The sequence below is a fragment of the Folsomia candida genome, unplaced genomic scaffold (assembly GCF_002217175.1).
Source record: "Folsomia candida strain VU population unplaced genomic scaffold, ASM221717v1 Fcan01_Sc045, whole genome shotgun sequence".
NCBI classification, from domain to species: domain Eukaryota; kingdom Metazoa; phylum Arthropoda; class Collembola; order Entomobryomorpha; family Isotomidae; genus Folsomia; species Folsomia candida.
In genome coordinates this window covers 125,278-140,758 of record NW_019091237.1, presented here as the reverse complement: position 1 = coordinate 140,758, position 15,481 = coordinate 125,278, and the positions used below count along the sequence as shown (strand labels likewise).

Here is a 15,481-nt window from a genome sequence, read left to right as displayed (position 1 = left end):
AATACCGCGATTTATTTATTCGTGTTGTTACCTCCTCCTCCTTCTTCTCATTACATGCGTACATACGTTATTAGACTTAAAAATCAATACAGACATTGTCGGACATATCGGTTCAGTTTAGAGTAAATACTTACATTAAATAATCTTAGTTTTTTCTTAACGAATCAGAATCATTACGCTCACCTCATCACCCTCCTCTCGTTGTTTTCCGATAACAACTTATCAATCTTCCCCTCCTTCTCTCATCTTATGTTCTCTGGCGACATAATTATAGTAAAAGTAACAATGTATACCTATAAATAATGAAGATCTCTCAGCGTATGCGGTCCGATTTTGGGCAAATTGGTGTCAATCGATTGCAAATTTGATTTGCATGAAATTTGCCAAAGACACGATCTCCCAATGGGCACGTTTGGCCGAGATATTTGCATCCCAAGAGGAGAAAATGCGCAGTAAATTTGAAAATTGTAAAATTTGTCGACTTTATTGCTCGTTTTCTCCTCTTCGGATGCAAATATCTGGGCCAAACGTGCCCATTGGGAGATCGTGTCTTTCGCAAATTTCATACTAATCAAATTCGCGATAGATTGACACTACTTTTTGCCAAAAATCGGATCGCATACGCTCCGAGACCTCCATTTTACATAGTCATCGTCCCCTAAATTAATTACAATTAATTACTCCTCCGCCTACTAATAAGCACACATTTCAATCAGTCCAATACTTAAATTACATGTTCCTTCTTTCCTCCCCCTTCCCCCCTCTCCATGCGACTTTGGAGGAATAAAAAGTACGTATGTATATTTTCTCCTCTTCAATTAATTACTTAATTAATTAGATACATAATTTCCCTCTTTCTTGTTAAGTACTAAAGTTTACAACGCGTTGGAATACATATCTTCTAATTTACATATTGTTGGCCAACTAATTAACTAATTAATTAATTAATTAACTACTTTGCTAAGAAGAACAACAGCAACATGGAATGTAGTCAGTACATTTAGTTAACTATTTAGTAATTTTTAGCAGTAACATTTAACACAAAAAGCTCACTCATGGAGAAACGGAAAGCAAAAAACTACACATTGAAAATAATTAATGTGCCAAAAATTGGCACATTTTTCTGCAAAATAGACCTCCAAGAGTCTGCACTTGTAAGCAAAAACTACGTAAACCGTATCGGACATCGATGTGCCAAAAATTGGCAAATTTTTCTACAAAAAAGAAGTCTGCACTTGTCAGAATTAACTGTCCAAAAAGTCCTAGAAATTTTGCACGTATGAAAAATTCGCGAATTTTTTGCACATTAATTTTTCAATACTTTAACCCTTTTCACTTTCACTTTCACGATGTACATAAATCTCTGTTGGCATTTCATCCTATATAATTTTGCTCTTCTGTATGTAAATTACTTGCTAAAAATTACTTACTTAATTGCTAATAAGCCAACAATGATGCAATTTTAAGCCGATTATCGCGAATTTTTGTATAAAAATGGTTCCTATTTTTACTCGAATTTTTCCTTACTTATTCATTAGTTAATGTGATCTCTCTCTCGTGTTCGGAAATGTACAAATACTGCGACAAGTCTTACTCCCCAAACACCACGACGACACTACGACGCCGAGTCCTGGCCAGACTGAGAGTTTGGCAGGCAGACAGTTGCGTAGAGTTGTGGTGTAAAAGTAAAAGTTACATAATATGTAAGTAAGTAAGGATAGAAATACAACGTGGTAATAAAATTGTTACCGAGCAGTGTATGTAACCAAGTAGGTAACGATTTCCTAGGTCAGAATCAGTGTTTCGGGTGGAAGTAACCACGTATCAATTCAACAATTATTATTACCACGATGGATAACGAATCGTCACCTACTCGATAAACTGGGTACACTACTTGATAACAATTTTTTACCTTCAGATGATAAGACATACAAGGTAAAATTATTACTTAATTAGATAAGTCTATTAATTAAATAAGGTAAATAAGCATACCCTCCAAGAAAAATTACTGCGTAAGTAACTAATTTAAAAAAATAACCACAATTCTCACCTGCGCTTATACTTGGTAACTTGCGCCATAGTTAAAGTACAACAACATTGGCGCAAGTTACTATATAAGAAGTGAAGTAAATATAAACCCAGCTTAAGAAGAATTGTATAAGCAATTATTTAAAATTAATGATACGTCCTTATCAAGTTAACCTTATCCTAAAAAAACATCACACATTTCAATAACTAGTTTGTTTCATCAGATCACGGTAAGAAAAACGTATTCCTTAATAAAATGGAGTCGTAGTTATAATTAAATATGCATAATTATAAGTTTAATCATAATTATCGGGGAGGATCGAGCCCGATAAGATTGGCGAGTGGTTTTTTTTCATCTTACTTTATGTAGTTTTTTTCTCACTATTTCTTTTTGATTACTACTCGTAACAAAAATTTGACAAGTACTATTACGTAAGATAAGTAAGTAAGGATAAGGTTACAATTTAGTAATGATTATGCAAATTATATGTATAAGATAAGAGTTTACATTTCAAATAATGACAAGTACTACATTTCATTTCTTTTTTGATCTCTATGTACGTTAAGTAAGTTTCATTTTACCAATTTCGAGATGGACTGGACGTGTGTTTCGAGTTGGTTGAGTGGTGGAGTAAAATAAAATCAATTCGAGGCGAGGTGTGTGCGGGGGGAGACGTTTTCAGAAGAGCTGAAATAGAAAACTGTAAGTAAATTGGGTAAGAGTTTGGTGGTTATTAAATTTTAAAGATGTTTAAGTATGGAAATGGAATGTGAGTAGAGTTGTACTTATGCTCATAACATTGGAACTTAATGAAACATTAAGATTTTGGGCACATTTTACGGATATTTCTGTTTAAATATTTACGGTGCTGTTTAATTTGATAAGATCCCTGTACAGCGATGACATAAAATTAAAATTAAGTCACACCAAATTTGCAAAGTTGAAGAACAATTGCTGAAACAGTGGTGTTTCGTCGTGTATGTAAAATTTGTCCAAAACGAAAATGAATCGCATTTAAATATTGAGCCCATTCACGCAGTTATTGGTAACTCGTAAAATCCATTCGTTTTGTACATTTTCAAAGTAATGTGACGCCCTTAATCTGATTTGCAAGCTTACAAAAATTTGTAACCTACATTTTGTTCGAAATATGAGTAAAATTTTGTAAGTTTACGGAATTTACGGGTTTTACAATGTTATAAAGATCTGCCTGAATTGATGCGCTGTTTTACTTATTGAGTTAAGACTTGACTCGTTTGTCCCAAATTAATACCCGCAAAAAGACCAAGGTTATCATAAACATGACGAGAATGGGGCTTATTTTCATGTCATGAGCATAAGTACAACTCTATCCATATCTCCAGCTCACTTACACATTTCGAGGACAATTTAGTACACTTTTTGACTATTGTTACATATTATTATGCGAGGAGAGTAGTAGTAGAAGTAGGTAGAAGACTGGTGTGCCCCTTATTTACGTATGCTATATAGGTTTCGGTTGTTTTTTGGCTGGTTGGGGACGATCAGGAGGAGAATAAGTAAACAATTTTCGATTTTTGTTCTTGTTCTTGGCTAAAATTCCGGTAGGTAAAAAGAAGGGAAGAATAATTTTGTGCTTTCTTTCTTGTGAGACAGTTCTCCATGCGAGGATGGGTTCGGTTTGAAATTAATTAGACGTAACTGCGTTGCTTTTCGTTTGTAGTCATTTATTCTCCCCTCCTCTGCTAACGATGACCGCTCGTTTCATACGTGAGAAACAGGGCTACGTCGACGGGCTCCATGCTGGAAGAAAGAATGGGATAAGATGAAATAAGATAAGGTGGTAATTAAGGAGAATGTTTGTAACCCAGTAAAGTTAACACAAATATAGAGACGTCGACAGGTTTAGAGTACATTTCTACCGTAGGACTCGATAATTCATCACCAAAATCTTTAATCAGCGTTAATCGTTAATCGTAAAATCAGCACAGCTTTAATCATTTCTCCGCCTTGGAATTTTATTTTAAAATTGTGGACTAAAAATTTATAGAGCGGGTGGTTCCCAATTAAAAAAATATATTTAGTCCAGATTTTGACACTTTTTGAAGGAGATTTTAAGTTTAAGAAGCCTTATGAAAAACTGAAACTAATCAAAACTGGCTCAAAAACTCAGCGCCATTCCATTAATCAACTCACTGACTACAAATTTGTCGTTAAGACTTTTAAAATAAATTCCTAGAGGTGAAAAATGATAAAAAAATGTGGTGAAACGATTGAAATTTTAACAATTTTGGTAATGAGTTCTATGTTAAATTTCCTCCGTAATCTTATCAAACTTGAAGAAATTACGCTTGTAAATTTTACTACTGGGTTACAAAAATGTGCATCATATATTTAAAAATATTGCTCTCTTGCGTACCAAGATGGACACGTAAAACTTCGCATCAGCCAATCGTCAATGCATTTGACATGATAGACATGCATGCAAGGCATGTACCGGACTCGGTCCCCAGGAACAAAGTCAATCATACAGATGACGCATCTGGAATTAAATTTCGAAAATGAACTCAAACCAGAAAAAGATCAAATTTAGACTCTAATCTCACTCTCGGGGTTTGGCAGACTCATCAAAAACGCCGGAAGGCAAGTGTTGTATGAGTCCCATTCTCTTGGCAATTTTTATCTGTTCCTCCTCCGTCAATTGATTCAGGGGGCGGCGGACGTTTGGCGAGGGGTAGTATTCAGGCACGTTGGATTCCTAAATATAATTAGTAATTAATTAATTACAATTAAATGCAGACAATAGAGACTTAGAGATTTTTTGTATTTTTACTTGTACTGTACTGTGACTACAGTACAATACAAAAATTAGTACAAAATTCAAAAGACCTAGAGAATTTCCATTATATTGTACTCTGAAAAATTGTATTGTAAAACTCCGCGAAATAGATGCGTCAAAAATTGAGACAAATCAACTCATGATATACGAAATGAACCCCCTCCCACAAAGTGTGTATAAAATGTTCAAAACTACAAATTCGACATTTTTGACCTTTGACCTCGTTTACAACAGTCACCAGGCTGATGTAAGCCGAAATGATAGTGATTTATGAACTCCCCGCCTCAAACTAAACACGACTGCAACGGTCCAAATAAAAATTCAACATTTTTGACCTTTGACGTGGTCACGGGGTCTTCGTATGTTAAAACTGTATCGATTTCTGAAATTCTCGCCCAAGCCGAAGTCTAAAACATTCGACACTTAAATTTTGACCTTTGACCTCGTCCTCTCGGTCATGGGTTGGTCGGAGGTCAAAAGTATTGACGACAATGAATTCTCGGTGAAATTTCCTTTAAAATGACACCGCATATGAAAATTAAGGTAGAACATTGCGTTTACTTCAAGCCAAGGTGACCTTGACCTTGACCTCAGGGAGCCCATTTTCGAAATCGACCTAGGGTCAAAAATTAGTAGCGAAATAGCGAAAACGGCGTTAGATTATATTGAGGCGTTCAAGAGATATCCTACTTGCCAACGCTTGATTTTCCACAGTAGTACAAACTGAGCCCGTGTTTCAATTTGTCTACTGTAGACTGTAGAATTAGTACAAAAAGCTGATGACGTCATCATCTAGAGTCCACAGTACAGTCTACAGTCAGAGTACAAGGAATCTCTAACTCTCTAATGTCGGTATTCACGTTAACTCCGTCGTAAACGTCGCTTTGTAACGTATCTTCGCAACTTGCCAAGAATTACGGTGCGACAGGACTAATTAGATTGCTTTATTTTGTTACTAAATATTCGCGACACTGATTCACAAACATGCAAAGCTGCGGATTGCTTTATTTTTTTGCGAAATATAGGTCCTATTTCGCAAAAAAAATCGCAAAGATGCCAAGATGTTTTGCGAAGTGAAGTAGTTGGAAATCTCATTTTTCCCAGATTTGGTGTAAATATGTAGTGAGTGAGGATGTGACGGAGAAATGACGTCCAAAAGTGGGTACCCTCACCCTCTTTTCCAAGAAATGAAATGCCATGCGAGAATTCAGTCAAGTTGGAGTAACCACAACAACAAACAAGTGAGACTCTTGTTTTGCAGATGAAACCAGATTTCGTCTCATTTTTCCCATCCTTGTTTTTCTGCCGAGGAGATTGGTAATCTCGTATTTAGGTAGTGAGAAAGTCGTAAAACTTTAATGGGGAGAGATTAGTATTTTGCAAGTTATAAGAGGACTTTGTGAACTTATCGACTTTTTTGTGGAGCATGGAATTAAGAGAGAATGGATATTTAGTTATTTTCAGATTTTTAATTTGATGACAAGTTTCAGCCTTTATGATTTATTTGTGATTTATATTTATTTATGAAAGTATTCATGATTTTTTCGATATTTAAAGCTTTCCAAAAATATAAATGTTTTAAAAATTGAAATATTTCATAGATTATGAAAGAATTTATATAAAAAATGGGCAAAATGAGTGGCTGATGATTTCACATTTTTTCTAGTTTGTCCATATTTTCGTTAATATTCTTCTCCTTGTGCGGACAGGATCGAGGAGATCTTTCTTGGCACCTGTTCCAGTATCTACAACCAGTGGCCGCGGAAGCTGTGGGGACATGTGGGGACATTAACATATTAGGGTAGAGGAGAGACGGATTCTATATAAGATGGGGAGATGATGCGGACATCGAACAACCGTGGGGACATTGTCGCCACCCTTCCGCGGCCACTGAGAGTCGAAACCAAGTAAGAACATATTTACATAAGCAACTTTGAGATAATGCATCGTCAACAATACTGCGTCCACGTCCAGTCCAGTCCAGCGACGGGGTCAACTTCTTCTTCAACCAGGGCTCATTTATCCATCTTTAAAATGTCAAGATTGACTATAACTATAATTAATAAATGAATAACTATAATTAATAATTATAATTAAAGTTAATGAATAACTATAATTGATTAGATGGCATGATAAGGATACCGATAATTGATACGATGTTAGGCGGCATGATAAGCATCCATAGTTGATACGTCATTGATACGTCAGTATGTATCTACATATACATGTCTATGCGTCATTCCCACGCTGAGTGACCCATTTTTTATCTTAAAGTCAAAAAGTGATTTCGTAATTTCGCTTTCACTGGGAATTTAACGCCGACATGAAAAAGACGGCAATGAATGTTAAGTAAGTACATACACAGTTAATTACTTAGTTATTTAGTTAAATAAGCTTGAATATTAATCTCTATATTTTCACAGGCTCAAAATACCTTAACCCAGCACACAAATAGCCCTCACTTGAAATAATAATCAATTAAAAGCATAATTTAATTAATGTATGTTCAAAATAAGTCAATTTTTATCATGAGGTTAACGGCTGACATTGAAGAGTCTGTCGCCTTGTTTAACCCCTTTAATCTTAGTAGCGTCCAATTGTTTGAACAAGAATTCAAGATCTGTACTTATTCTTGCATCCGTCCGACACAACTCGGAATACGTTGACGGGTGCCCGTTCGAAGCAGAACGGTGTCCCCTTAAATCTCGAACGCCCCAACAGCTTGCCTCGGACGGCATCATAAACCATACCTCGCAATGAACGTAACGTTGACGTAACCAAAACGGTCCATGGACCACAAAAAAATTGGCCCATCGATGAACCATGGACCATGGTTCATGGTCCAATTTACTGCGAGCATGCCATGAACTCGACAATCGCTGAACAAGAAAAGAAACACGTAATTAATGTAGGACTCGATGACGCATCAGCAATTTTAAATCTTTTCACGACTCTGGCAATTTATTTTTGCCTAGAAGCCTCATTTCACCTGGAAATTCATTCCTTAATTAATGCTGTATAAAAATAGATGAGAAAGAATAATCAACTCAGAAATTTGCATTCTTATTAAACGTCTCACTTTCAAAGTAGAATTTATTACCGAATACATTACCGGACGCAGAAAATAATATCACTTGACTCCACTAATCACAATACTCTAATACAACTTAACATAATCCATTTTCAGACTAGAATATCGAATCGTTAAATATTTATAATTATAAACTTTGGTTCAGTTCGTGACGATAAATTCAGAGGTTGTTCGTAGCATGAATTTCATACAGATTTATGTTTACCATTGTATCGTATTGTGAATTATGGCGACATATTTTGTAATAAACGAACATTATCACAGAACAATTGCAGAGACAGAATCCGGCTCTGTCTGCACATCTCATTGCATAATTTTCAATACCCGACCAACGCTGGCTTATACGTTGCTTGTCTATTTAACAAAAATAATACGGATGTGATAAGCGATAATTAAATATATGATTCTAATTATTACTAAATTTTACGTAATAACAATAACAAAAGTGTGATGTAACGGGACACATGTGTAGAGAGAGAGAGGGGATGAAAATCATAAAGGTATGTTTACAAGAAACTTGCGCCAATGTTATACTTTAACTATGGCGCAAGTTACCAACGAATGAAGTGTATGTAAACGCACCTTAACTTTCTAATAGTTAATACATAGGAACGGTCGTGTCTAGTTTTTAAGGTATTCGTTAGTTAATTAGGATCAGTCTGTTTCTTTGTTGGGTGTGGATTTCAGGGAAATACTGGGATATCATCGTCGTCCTTTGGTTTTGTCGTTTCTAGTTAGTTAAATTTCGACTTAAAGTAACTTGCGGGAATAGGAGATTAATTAATCATAATTACACATTTAGTTTTAACTACGTGATTAACAAAGTTGAAAATATAAATCATAATTCAATTTTTATATAAATCATCGACTATTTACTTGCTTACTGGACTAATTAAGCTTACTACAGAGTAGAAATTACATCAAGATTTCATAAAATATATATAATTCTTCTGTTAGTTTTTACTTACACGCGGACATTATTTATTTAGATATGTAAATGTATTTATAGGGACGATTAATATTATAGCGGTGTCGTTGAGATGAGATAGTTGACGTTGACGTTAGTTATTTGTTGAGTGACCAGTTATGCAACTAATTAATTAGGAACACTGGGTATACGTGGTAATCATGTTGCCCACTTTTTGCGTCACGGTGCGACACTTGTTGCCCGAGTTGGCGTTGGGATGACCACCGAAGCGTGCGAAGGCTTGTTGTTGTTGGTGATGATGACCGTGATCATGACCATCGTGGTGATGACCTCCTCCTCCGCCGAAATGGGTGCCAAAAAAGGAGTCGCCACCACCGAAGGAGTGCGCGTCAAAGCCACCGAAACCTTCGTCCTCCTAAAAATAATAGCGAGTAGACATTATACTTTCTGATTTTTAATTTAAATGTTCAAAGAAAGGGTGGTTAAATTAATTAACAAATAAATATTTGAATGGCAATTTTAGCATTTTACTCGATGACTCATTGCCAAAATCGTCATCATCAGCTAATTTTTAATCATTTCTCGGCTCTGGGAATTTATTGTAAGATTTCTGACTTTTTGAAAATGTACACCCCAGATTTTGACACTTTTTGAAGGAGGGGATCTCAAGCTCAATTGGAACTTATCGAAACTGGCTTACAAAGCACACTGCAATTCCATCAATCAACTAACTCACTCACTACAAATTTGTCGTTCAGAATTTTAAAATAAATTCCCAGATAGGAGAAAGGATTAAAAATGTATTGATTTTGACAATTTTGATGATGATTAAGCTGCAAATCAAGTCAAACGAATCAGTAGATTGGATTATCATCTTACATCGTTGAAAAAGTCTTCAAACGTGAAGAATCCGCCTCCTCCACGTTGCTGATTCTCTTGTCGTTTCTGTTGCTGGCTGTGACCACCGCCGCCGAACGAGTAGTGGAATCCTTCATCGCCACCACCGCCACCAAATCCAGGGAAGTCGAAACCCTTGAAGAAGTCGTCGAAATTAAAGTGGAATCCGCCACCGCCGCCACCACCACCACCCCCACTGGAGAACGTGTCATGACCAAATTGGTCGTATTTCTTCCTCTTCTCGGCATCAGTGAGGACCTCGTAAGCTATAAAATTGAAGAAACCTATGTTAAACTGGAGTTTTACAAGTAATTTATCACTCACAAGGGAGGTTTCCAAGCTTATGCTCTCCGATTTTGGGCACATTCGTATCAATCGATCACAAATTTCGTTAGTATGAAATTTGCGAAAGACCCAATCTCCCAATGGACACGTTTAACAGAGATATTTGCATCCGAAGAGGAGAAACCACGCAGAAAAATTTGGAAAGTCTAAAATTTATCAGCTTTACTGCTTGTTTTCTCCTCTTCTGATGTAAATTTCTCTGCCAAACGTGCCCATTGGGAGATCGTGTCTTTCACAAATTTCATACTAACTAAATTTATCATCGATTTACACTATTTTGCTCAAAATCGGATCGCATACGCTGGTCTACCGGGCTACTCCATTCTCAGATATGCACATACCTTCCGCCATCTCCTTAAACTTTTCCTCCGCCCCCTTCTCCTGATTCTTGTCGGGATGGTATTTCACTGCCAGTTTTCGAAACGCTTTCTTAATCTCGCGATCCTTTGCGGTCCGTTTCACCCCCAGAATTTCGTAGTAATCGCGTTTCTTTACTTCGGCCAGGACCAGTTCGGTGAGGAGGAGGAGGAACATGACCCCGTTGATGAGGGAAAGGGCATTTTTCACTTCCATCTTCTGACCAGTGGGGTTGAATCAAATCCAAGTTCTGAAATTAGCCAATTATTTAATGAACATAATTAATTGATTGATATGTTTTAAATAAATATGTCGCATGAGCATCGTCAGCATAAGTACGGCTTTTCACCTCTGTACTGCAGACGATTTCAAATTTATGCACGATTTATGTATTACATAATATGTAAATCATACATAAATTTAAAACTACAAACTAAGAAATGATCAAAAACCTACGTATCTACATTACAAAAGTCAAACCAACCAAAATTACAAATCATTAAAACTTGTCCATACCTTTAAACTGATTCCCGAACTTTTTACACTGCCAATTACTGAAATTAGTCAATTAATCAATTAATTCACATTCCTTACAAAATTCAAACTAACCAAAATCACAAATAGAAATAAAAACTTGCTCACACTTTTCTGATGTAATTCCCCAACTGCAAATTTATATTCTCCAATAATCCAACCCACCACAAAAATTATAATTTCTTTAATTAACACCTTTCCAAAAAAAATAATACTTATAAATTCTTGCTACGACTGATTCTTGCTAAGTACACGTACGTGCAGATGATTAAGTAACAGTGACAATTTTTTTCTCTCTCTCGTGCACCTTTCCTTTGTTGTGATGCGTTTGCAATTAAACTGGTTCACAATTTCGCAAGACGTTACCTTATATATTGGCACAAAAATTGGAATGCAAATGTGCAGAATTTGCAGCCCATTAGTCGAGAAGTAGACGAGTATTTCGCGGATTGGTTGGAGCCGACCCGCTCGCAATTCTCAAATTTTGGGCCGCCTTCTTCTCCTTCTCCTCTGTTTTCCGTGCAATTTAATTTTTTTTTTGTATGGTTAGGTTATCATTAATTAGTTAAATAATTAAATAAGTTAATTTAGTATTTATTTAACTGAGAGAAGGAAAAAATATATAGCTTCACCGTGGCGGACGAAGTGGAGGGGATGGATATCTCGTTAAACGGGGGGGACGATCAAGGCGGCCCCGTCGATAACGAGGAAGATGACGACGACGATGAACCCATCGTCGTCACGTCGGCGGAGGTTTTGCAGAGATTGGAACACGTAAGATTTGATGAGGACGAGTAGTCTTTGATGAAGAGATGATTAAGTTAATTGTGTATTTAAAAGGAGTAAAATTGTTATCTTGTAGGGCTGGATGAATGAGAAAATGTCGCCGGAACTGCTGCCCCCCTTGGAACAGGAGAAGGATGCGATGCTTGGGCAGATCAAAGTTATGGAGAGAAATGTCACCACCCTGGATAAGAGGGATGTTCGGACGGATATTCATAAATTGGAGGTAGAATAAGTTAATTAAGATGTATTTTATTTATTGGAATATTTGGGTCTAACTTAATCAAGGTTAAGTTAATGCAGTAAATTAGCATGACTCGTCGCCAACATCATTTGTAATCATTCCTCCGCTCTGGGAATTTATTTTAAAATTCTGGACGGCTAATTTGTAGAGCAGGTCGTTCCCAATTTAAAAAAAATATCCATTCCAGATTTTGACAGTTTTTGAAGAAGGAGATCTCAAGTTTAAGAAGCGTTAAGAAAAATTGGAACTCATCAATACTGGGTTATAAACCTCACCATCATTCCATTAATTAACTCACTAACTGCAAATTTGTCGTCCAGAATTTTAAAATAAATTCCCAGAGGCGAGAAATGATTAAAAATGTGTTGATTTTGGTGACGAGCCATCAAATCCTATATTAATTACATTTTAAGTGACAATTATATAATAATTCTGAAGAGTTATAAATACTAAATCTGCTTCTTAACTAATATTTCTATAGCTCGAAAGGATAAAGTTCGTCGTGGTATCGTACATGAGGACACGATTCTTTAAAGTCCAGCGCATGTCGTTCACTCTGTACGAGGCGGAAATGAAGCGATCACGAAACCAAGAGTCCATCCTTTTCAAGGAGGAGTTCACCTTCCTAAAAAATTTGGTCACCCGGACGGCCGACTACTTCAAGGCGACCCTCATCTCTAAAATGCCTCCCGTACTGCAGAAATTTGAAATCAAGAAATTCCGAGTGCTCCCACAGTTCGATGCGTTCGTCTTTTTTCGTGTCCTGCAAAACCAAACGGTGCAAGTGGAGGTTAACGATGAGTAAGTTTTAAAAATTAGGAAAATTTAAATAAGTCAGAGGTCAACATCGCCGATCGTCGCGCCGCCACGGGCGACAAATCTGATTTCCTATTCCTTCAAGCGTGGGTTCGATTTATGGCGCAAACGCCGGGAAATGAAAACTGAACCGTTGCTGTTGGGGGACCTTTTTTGACGGGATTTCCCCCATTTTCCGGGACAAAGACAGACATCGAACCCACGCCTTTAACATTGTGACGCCGCGCATCCGACGCCAACGAAAAAATAACCAAAATTTACGCCCCCGCCGCAAAATTGATCGGCGTTGTTTGTTGACCTCTGAAATAATCCCCCCAAAAAACTTACACATTTCTTCTTCTTTTTCCAGAATTCTCACGATCGAATTGGAAGAAGGAGATCTCCACTTTATGCGGTACGAACCCATCGCCCATCTCCTCGCCGGTGGAGCCATCCACCTCGTATGACGACCCAGGAAATTAACGAAACGCTAATTAATTAATTACATAAATACGTATACAAAATCATATTTAGAGGCTGATTACATATCTAATTACGTAGGGTGACGAAATGATAATGACACTAATAATAATTTTAGGCTGGGTATTTTATACTTTATTTAATTATTCTACCACCTATTTAAATATGTACACCTGTGATCTTAACGTTCAACTCTAAATTTCACGGAAAACCGTGCACTTATCATAGATTTAATAAAAACCTGTCCTAAACTACTCACTTATCTCTGGAGGAAGAAAGATGTGTTTTTTTATGTACATTCACATGAGGCCAAGATAATTCGGATGGTTTTGTTCGTGGGTAGTTATTGATCTGGTGAGGACTACTCTCGCCGGAGTCGCCGGTACGTGTAATTATTGATCTGATGTGCATGGTATGGTTGGTGGAGGGTCTTGCGAGAGCGGATATGGAATCAATATCAAGAGCACATGGGTTCTTTGTTGTTCCTCGAAAAAGTAGGGGAGCCATGTGCTCCGCATCTGATCCGATGATCAATAAGCCACCCTTGCTGCTCGTCGCCAGTCAACCCTAAAAGCCAATCCACCCTCGCGCCACCATCACCACCCCCACGCCGCCAACGACGACGACAAGGTCAACGCACTCAAAATCCGAGAGGAACAAGGTGCTCTCTCATCCCCACAGAAAATTAGTCATCATCCTCAGTGGCTGCGGAAGCTTGAGGGGACAGGGGGAGAATGTCCCCATCTTATATGAACCCGGCCCTTCCCCCCGTTAATGTCCCCACTACTTCCTCCACGGCCACTGATCATCATTCCCCATCCATCCAGGACACAAATCCTCTCTAATAAAAGGGGCTTTCTTACTTCATTGAAGGGCAACAACCAAACCAACTTCCTGTCTCCACCAGCCACCAAAAAATTTAACAAAAAGTCAGTCACTCAGCTCAGCAAGGAGGAGGAGGAAAATCCGGGCGGAAAATAATACCCGTCTTCCGAGACACACATACACGGGTAGTAGTAGTAGAAGAAGGAGAGGAGGAAGTACATACAAATGCATGCATACATACACATTCTCCCTAATATTTGGACATGACGTAACGTAACAACAACTCATTGTCGTCGTCATATTATACACACACATATCTCTTCTCTTCTCCCTATAGCTTAATAATATGGAGGGTTGTTGTATGTATAATACCCACTTCGGATCGGAGGGTGGTTGGCCTGCCTGCCTGGAACCAGGCAGGTGTGCTTGTATCCATCCACGCCACGGAAAGGCAGCTGCATAATGAAATCCTCTCTGAGCGTCCACAGCTCTCTTCTAGGCGCCGTTCATAAAGTATGTAAATTATTACGAGAGGGGGGACGGGGGGGTCTATCATATCGTGCTTATGTGACACATGTTAAAGGAGGGGGGAAGGGGGGAGGGTCTAAAAAATCCCGAATCCTTCCCGCACAGCCCCCTCCTACCCGGGTACTCGTTACCATTACCCGGGTTGCCTTATTGCTGGCTCCAGAAATTAGAGAAGAGGGAAGGTGGTTGCTTTCGCCTTAAGTCAGTTTTTGGGGTTGCTTTGACCAACAATACTGCACGTTTCTAAAGAAAAAATTCAAAATTTCAGCAAATTTATCAAACTAAAAGAAGAAAAAAACTGATAAATTCTTCCCTTATCCCCAAAAAAAGTAATGGGTGCCCCCCACCCGGGCATTTTCGGCTACCCTTTCCGATCCTCGGATCGGAGTGTTGCCTGCCTGCGCACACTTGTTTCTCGTACGTAGTCAGTCACCACTTACTTGGCGAATACGACGACGACGGACCACCACCACCGCCACCAGCTCCACAACATGGGCGAAGAAGGCGAAGAATAGCTCGGAAGAGAGAGAAAATCCTGTCAAAGTAACAATTATATCTTCTTCCAACCAAACCAACCAGCCATCCCCCCGAATGAAAGAAAGAAAGCCACCATACCATCGTCTGTCCTCCTCCTCTCGTCCACCACCACCACCAACAACAACAACTACCACCAACCAATTCTCCAGAAAACTCATTAACTAACTAACCAACTAATTAGTTAATTATTTTGTGGGTGACTCGCGTTCCGAACAATAATCCAAGCCAGGATTGCGACGATATGTTGATAACACGGGCGCGGAGAAGGAGGAGAAGATGTTAAGTTAAAG

General features: G+C 38.0%; 2 protein-coding genes and 2 long non-coding RNA genes across 4 annotated transcripts; 2 read left to right on the top strand and 2 right to left on the bottom strand.

Moving 5' to 3' along the window:
- Positions 1-619: 619 nt before the first annotated feature.
- Positions 620-3,755, bottom strand: LOC118433249. The gene is made up of 2 exons (XR_004833275.1): positions 3,403-3,755; positions 620-2,716 (listed from the first exon to the last, which is right to left on the bottom strand). It is a non-coding gene; the product is annotated as an uncharacterized LOC118433249 (long non-coding RNA).
- A 2,082-nt stretch (positions 3,756-5,837) lies between these two features.
- LOC118433250 lies at positions 5,838-8,197 on the top strand. Its single transcript, XR_004833276.1, has 2 exons — positions 5,838-6,088; positions 6,557-8,197. It is a non-coding gene; the product is annotated as an uncharacterized LOC118433250 (long non-coding RNA).
- Positions 7,908-11,391, bottom strand: LOC110861773 (dnaJ homolog subfamily B member 9). Its single transcript, XM_035844987.1, has 5 exons — positions 11,108-11,391; positions 10,982-11,019; positions 10,450-10,715; positions 9,746-10,029; positions 7,908-9,281 (listed from the first exon to the last, which is right to left on the bottom strand). Exons 3-5 carry the CDS (start codon positions 10,679-10,681, stop codon positions 9,039-9,041), a joined length of 759 nt encoding a protein of 252 aa, XP_035700880.1. The 5' UTR covers positions 10,682-10,715; positions 10,982-11,019; positions 11,108-11,391; the 3' UTR covers positions 7,908-9,038.
- A 114-nt stretch (positions 11,392-11,505) lies between these two features.
- Positions 11,506-13,563, top strand: LOC110861772 (DNA replication complex GINS protein SLD5). The gene is made up of 4 exons (XM_022110899.2): positions 11,506-11,773; positions 11,862-12,008; positions 12,508-12,827; positions 13,192-13,563. The coding sequence occupies exons 1-4, from the start codon at positions 11,654-11,656 to the stop codon at positions 13,286-13,288; spliced, it is 684 nt and encodes a 227-aa protein (XP_021966591.1). The 5' UTR covers positions 11,506-11,653; the 3' UTR covers positions 13,289-13,563.
- The last annotated feature ends 1,918 nt before the right edge of the window (positions 13,564-15,481 follow it).

Bases quoted from the DNA above. Each gene is read 5' to 3' on its own strand.
- LOC110861772 (XM_022110899.2), top strand. From the start codon at position 11,654: ATGGATATCTCGTTAAACGGGGGGGACGATCAAGGCGGCCCCGTCGAT. The intron at 11,774-11,861 runs GTAAGATTTGAT...GTTATCTTGTAG, and splicing joins TTTTGCAGAGATTGGAACAC to GGCTGGATGAATGAGAAAAT. The intron at 12,828-13,191 runs GTAAGTTTTAAA...TTCTTTTTCCAG, and splicing joins CAAGTGGAGGTTAACGATGA to AATTCTCACGATCGAATTGG.
- LOC110861773 (XM_035844987.1), bottom strand. From the start codon at position 10,681: ATGGAAGTGAAAAATGCCCTTTCCCTCATCAACGGGGTCATGTTCCTC. The intron at 10,030-10,449 runs GTATGTGCATAT...TCAATTTTATAG, and splicing joins GTTTAAGGAGATGGCGGAAG to CTTACGAGGTCCTCACTGAT. The intron at 9,282-9,745 runs GTAAGATGATAA...TATTATTTTTAG, and splicing joins TTGAAGACTTTTTCAACGAT to GAGGACGAAGGTTTCGGTGG.